At 28.3% G+C, this 5,148-nt stretch overlaps 1 protein-coding gene across 1 annotated transcript; it reads right to left on the bottom strand.

The window, feature by feature from the left end:
* Window positions 1-1,430: 1,430 nt before the first annotated feature.
* LOC130936420 (uncharacterized) lies at window positions 1,431-2,039 on the bottom strand. Its single transcript, XM_057866485.1, has one exon. It carries the CDS (start codon window positions 1,799-1,801, stop codon window positions 1,574-1,576), a length of 228 nt encoding a protein of 75 aa, XP_057722468.1. The 5' UTR covers window positions 1,802-2,039; the 3' UTR covers window positions 1,431-1,573.
* Between the last annotated feature and the right edge of the window lie 3,109 nt (window positions 2,040-5,148).

The following is a 5,148-nucleotide window of genomic DNA, read 5'->3' as shown; positions in this document are numbered from 1 at the left end:
CTATGATGATGAAACGATAATTTTATTATTTACATGAATATTGATTTGGTGAATGGTGATGATTGAAATTAATTCTTATATGTTTTATTAATCATGAACTACACTGGAAAATTTTTGTTATTGCATTGAGTTCAATTGTAGAATTTTTGCTCATATACTTTGGCTATTTCTTATCTTGATGATGATGAGTTTGAAGAATTTCTCCCAATATCTCCTCCTCCTCCTCTTGTTAATAATGAAGATGGTAATGAAAAAACTTGTGAAATTAATGAAAATTTTATGATTATAAAAGATAAAGTGACTATTAAATAACTTGTTTAGATTTTAGTTAATTAGTTGTTCATTATAGTAGTTTGGTTTGTTTATTTCCTACTTGAATTTATTTTAGTTGCATATAAATTTGCGTTCTGCATTTGTGTTTTAATTTGAGTTGTGAATTTGTGTTATATATAAGTTGTGACTTTTGACTTGTTATGGTATATAGTAGTTATAGTCCTATAAATAATTTGGTTTATTTGAGATTTATTTCATTATTTGTGAAATTAACTTTTGCTATAAAAAATTTTATAATTTTATATTTTATAAGTTATGATTACATTCCGTCTTCCAATTCAATTCTGTCTTACGATTCAACGAATTATAATTACAAACTAGTTTAGCAAGTTGAGATAAAAACTACGAGTCCATTATCCTTAATATAATAATTAATTAAAAAATAAAATAATTTGACAAATTACGTGTGTAATTTGTATTAAAAAAATTGTTACAAAATAAATATTGTGCTTTTGTAACTAAAAGAATGAAAAATATTACAAAATTAAATTATATTTTGTAATAAAATTTTGTGATAAAACAAAATTATATTGATACAAAAAATATTTTAAAGGTAAAAAACTATTGCTACTTTGGCAACAAATTTTGATTTTTGTATTAAAAAAATTTATTACCAAATCTTATTTTATATTATAACAGTTTTATTTTTTCTTATAAAAATTTTGTAACGGAATACACTGTAATAATTTTTTTATTATAAATTCTTTTCTGTTTCAAAATTTAATATTTTTGTAACAAATTTTTTTTTTATAAATATTATTTTTTTTGTAGTGACAAAAGACATTTTGAAGTAATGTCAGAAGAAAATAACTAGGTAGATTTGAACTAATTTAGGCATTAATGAGCCACTTACCACAAAATTTGGTAATTTACCCATGAGGACAAATCACGAATATTTAAGCATGTACTCCTGTACACTTATAAGCCTTTTTCTAAGCGTCTCCGTATATGTAAATATTATATTATTTTGTTTATTTAAATAAATCCCTTATCTTGCTTATCTCTCAGTAGTCAGTATCTCTAAAGAGAGGGCGGAAAAAACTGCCATGAATTGATCGATCAATTTCATCGTCATAAAGGAACATACTTCTGATAAATTTGATGCAAATAAACATGATACTTCACACTAATATGTACATTATCGTGCAACGTAATCATCAAATTTCCCGACAATTCGGAGAAAAAAGAAAAAAATACACCATACTGAAAGATGAAGAGGGAAGACGATCCATTAATAATTTCAAGGCCAAACGAAATCGACAGAGACCCGTGACTCCACTGGATTCTCCACGATAAGCGTGTTCGCTTGAGTTCTATGGCTGTTGTTGTTACTGCTGTTTCTCATAGCTGCAGCACATGACGAAGAAGATGAAGACAATGAGGGAGGAGGATATGCTGCTATTAGAGATTCAGCATCCCAATCATGATTCCTAACAAGTTCTGAAACCAGAAGAACAATCGAAGCCATAATAGAGGAATTATTATTACAAGGTTCTTTGTTTTGTGATGGAGCAGATGAGAGGGTTTTAATTTGATGTGTGAATTGAAGGAGGTAATGTCAAAACTAACTATATATATAGAGTGAGTGAGACAAATGAAATATGGTTAGTTGTTTGAGACTTAATGCGGCAATAGAACGAGGAAATTGATTCAATTTGATTCAAGTAGGCGTGGCCTGTTGTTTCGTTTTGATGCGAATCAGAGTCAGCGGAATGAGCGCAAAACAGTGGTTCGGTGGGTTTGTAGCCGCTGATTTCATTGCCTTGTAATACCGTCTTTTTATTTGTCAGATTGCTTTTAGCTGTATTTGTTGTTGCTTGATATTTCATTTTCCACTTGTTTTTTGAAGGGCAAGTGTCAACGCTCACAATAAAAAGAACCGCTTTTGTGACAGCTTTTTTTTTAATTTATCTTCAACAATAAATAAGTATTTTTAAAAAAAATTAATTTTGATCATTATAAAATAATTTTATATGTACATCCAATTATATAATATCACATCAGTAAAAATAATTATCTTTTAGTGAATAATTATTTAAAAAAATAAATATAATATACGAATTTTATACTGTCAATACATAAAAATTAAATTTTTTTATATATTTAAAAATATAATACGTAGAGAACATATTATATTATTTTAATATTTAAAATATAATATATAAGAAGCGAACATATTCACAATATATAAAGGATGTATTGTTTTTTAAGAGAAAAGGATAAATCGATATCTAACTTTTTAATCTGTGGATATTTAAGTTTCTGAGAATTTAAAAATACATTAAAATTTTTAACCTTTTCAAAATTTAGACATATTGATCCTTGAGTCTAATTTGTTTAATTTTAAAATCTTTCTCATGTATGCATCTGTATCAACTAGGTCAGTACAACGGGAGTTACATTTGATTTTTCCGTTAAATTTGACAGACCCAAGTAAATATGAGGGATTGATATGTCTAGGTTCTGAAAAAGTTAGGAAGTTAAATGTATTTTTAAATTCTTGAGAATTTAAATGTCGGTAGTTTAAAAGGTCAAGGACTTATTTTTTTTTTTCTTTTTTTAATTAAAAAATTATAACTGAAGACTGTTAGGTTGAGTATGGGTGTAAGTATTTTATTTAAAGAAAAAATTGTTAGTTTAACAAGAGTATAAAAATAAAAAATGTGTTATTTTAAAAATATACTTTAATGGTAAGATTTTTTTTCAAATATTTGAGGGTGAGAATTTTATACGTAAAAATTTATGTGATGTTATTTTTTTTGTAATAATATATGAAAAATTTAAAAGTGTGCTTTAACAATGTGTTGATAATTAAATATTAAAAAAATCACAAATATTTTTTATAGACAATTTGTGTCAATATTCAGTAGTTTCATTCAATTTCAGATAATATATGCAATTTGAGGAAGCAAGTATTCAATGAATATTTTCGATTTATCAACAAACATGAGCATAGAGGTCAGTTATCAAGTTATATGTTGAGTTTGAAAAATTAGAGGTTGATTTGGCGAAGTCTAACATCAACTATGGACGATTTATTGAAAACTTTCTTTTTGTGTTTTTTTTTCTGCACTGAACGCAGATGTGATTTCACATGATGAACGCACATTCACGCAAAACTAGAAATTTTAACTTCTGCGTTCCTTTGTTATCGATGCATAACTAGTTGAGAAAATTTATTTTCGACCTACACACTTTGTCCTTTATTTTCTTTTTTAAAAAGGAGCACAAACGTCAATCTACCTTTATATCTAGTTTGTTGTGGCCCTTATTCTAATAATTTTCTCTATCAAGAACTTTTAAATTTGTTTCAGTCACTATCAAAATAAAAATTTTATTATTATTTTTTTATTTATAAATATTTTTAGTACTTATATTTTGATTTTTTTATTTTTTTTATTATTTTTTATTTATATGATAAATATTAACTTTTTTTTAGTATTCTAATTTCTCATGCATGTTATTATTTTTTTAGAATTATTATTGTTTCTTAATTCATATGATTTTTTTATCATTTATTATATTGTTCTTTATTTTTATTTTTTATGAATCTTTTTTATTTTTAGTTGACTTTGTTCATATTATTTTTTACTTATTTTTTATTATAGTTCTTTTATTTATATGATAAATATTGTTAAATCTTTTTTATATTATTTTTTTAATGTTCTGGTCTATCAGTAGGAATGACAATGGATCTCCATGGGTCTCTATCCCCGTCCCCGTTTAGTAAAAAGTCTCTCATCTCCGTCCCATCAAAGTCATGGGTTCTCGTTTATTTCTCTCTACCAGTTCAACCGAAAAACTAGTGAATCGGATCCTAAACCAATCCGAATTATGCTTCAGACCATTCTATAAATAATCCGTAGAGAACTGATCAAACCCGATCTGAACCGAGGTAGTTGACCTGGCGGGTCAATGGAATAAACCGCACTTTTCCACGTGTGGGCTCGCAGCATGTTAGATCACAGTAGGAAACCCAGAAAAAATCCTTCTAAAAGACCCTCTAGCAACGCTCGAGCCTTGATACCTGCAGGCATAGTTATCAAATCCGACCTGGATTGGCCGATTCGACCGAAAAATTGATAAACTAGACCCTGAAGTCGGTCCAAATTAAGCTTCTTATCATTTCTATAATTAATCCGTAGAGAACCGGTCAAACCCAGTCTGAGTCGAGGTAGTTGACCCGACAGGTCGATGGAACAAACTGTACTTCTCTACGTGTGGGCTAACAACATCCTGGATCATAGTAAAAAACTCACAAAAAAGTCTTCCAAAAGATCATCTAGCAAGGCTCGAATCTTGATACCTACGGGCATAGTTATCAAACTCAAATTGGACCGGTCGTTCAAACAAAAAAAAACTAATAAATTAAATTCTGAATCGGTTTGAATTAAACTTCTGAGCATTTCTATAATTAATCTGTTAATAATCGATCAAACCTGATCCAAACCGAACAGTTGATCCGGCAGATCAATAGAACAAACCATACTTTTCCACGTGTGAGTTAGCAGCATGCTGAATCACAATAAAAAACCCACAAAAAAATTTTAAAAGAGCCTTAAAGCTTCATTGAGAGCTACAGTATCAGATGCTTCTTTAGTAATTATATGCTAATAATTATATATAACACCAAACCATTGTCACTAGTTACCATACGTACTTTTATACTATTTGATATGGCAAGTTATCAATATGAGTTATAATTCCTGCCGAACACCTACATCATTCCGATGTTAGTTGGCTTTTCAACCAATGGGGGCTGGATATACTTGGTCCATTCTCCACGGCACCGGGTCAGGTAAAATTTTTAATAGT

Source organism: Arachis stenosperma, chromosome 6 (assembly GCF_014773155.1).
Source record: "Arachis stenosperma cultivar V10309 chromosome 6, arast.V10309.gnm1.PFL2, whole genome shotgun sequence".
Taxonomy (NCBI): Eukaryota; Viridiplantae; Streptophyta; class Magnoliopsida; order Fabales; family Fabaceae; genus Arachis; species Arachis stenosperma.
This window is presented reverse-complemented; position numbering and strand designations above follow the sequence as displayed.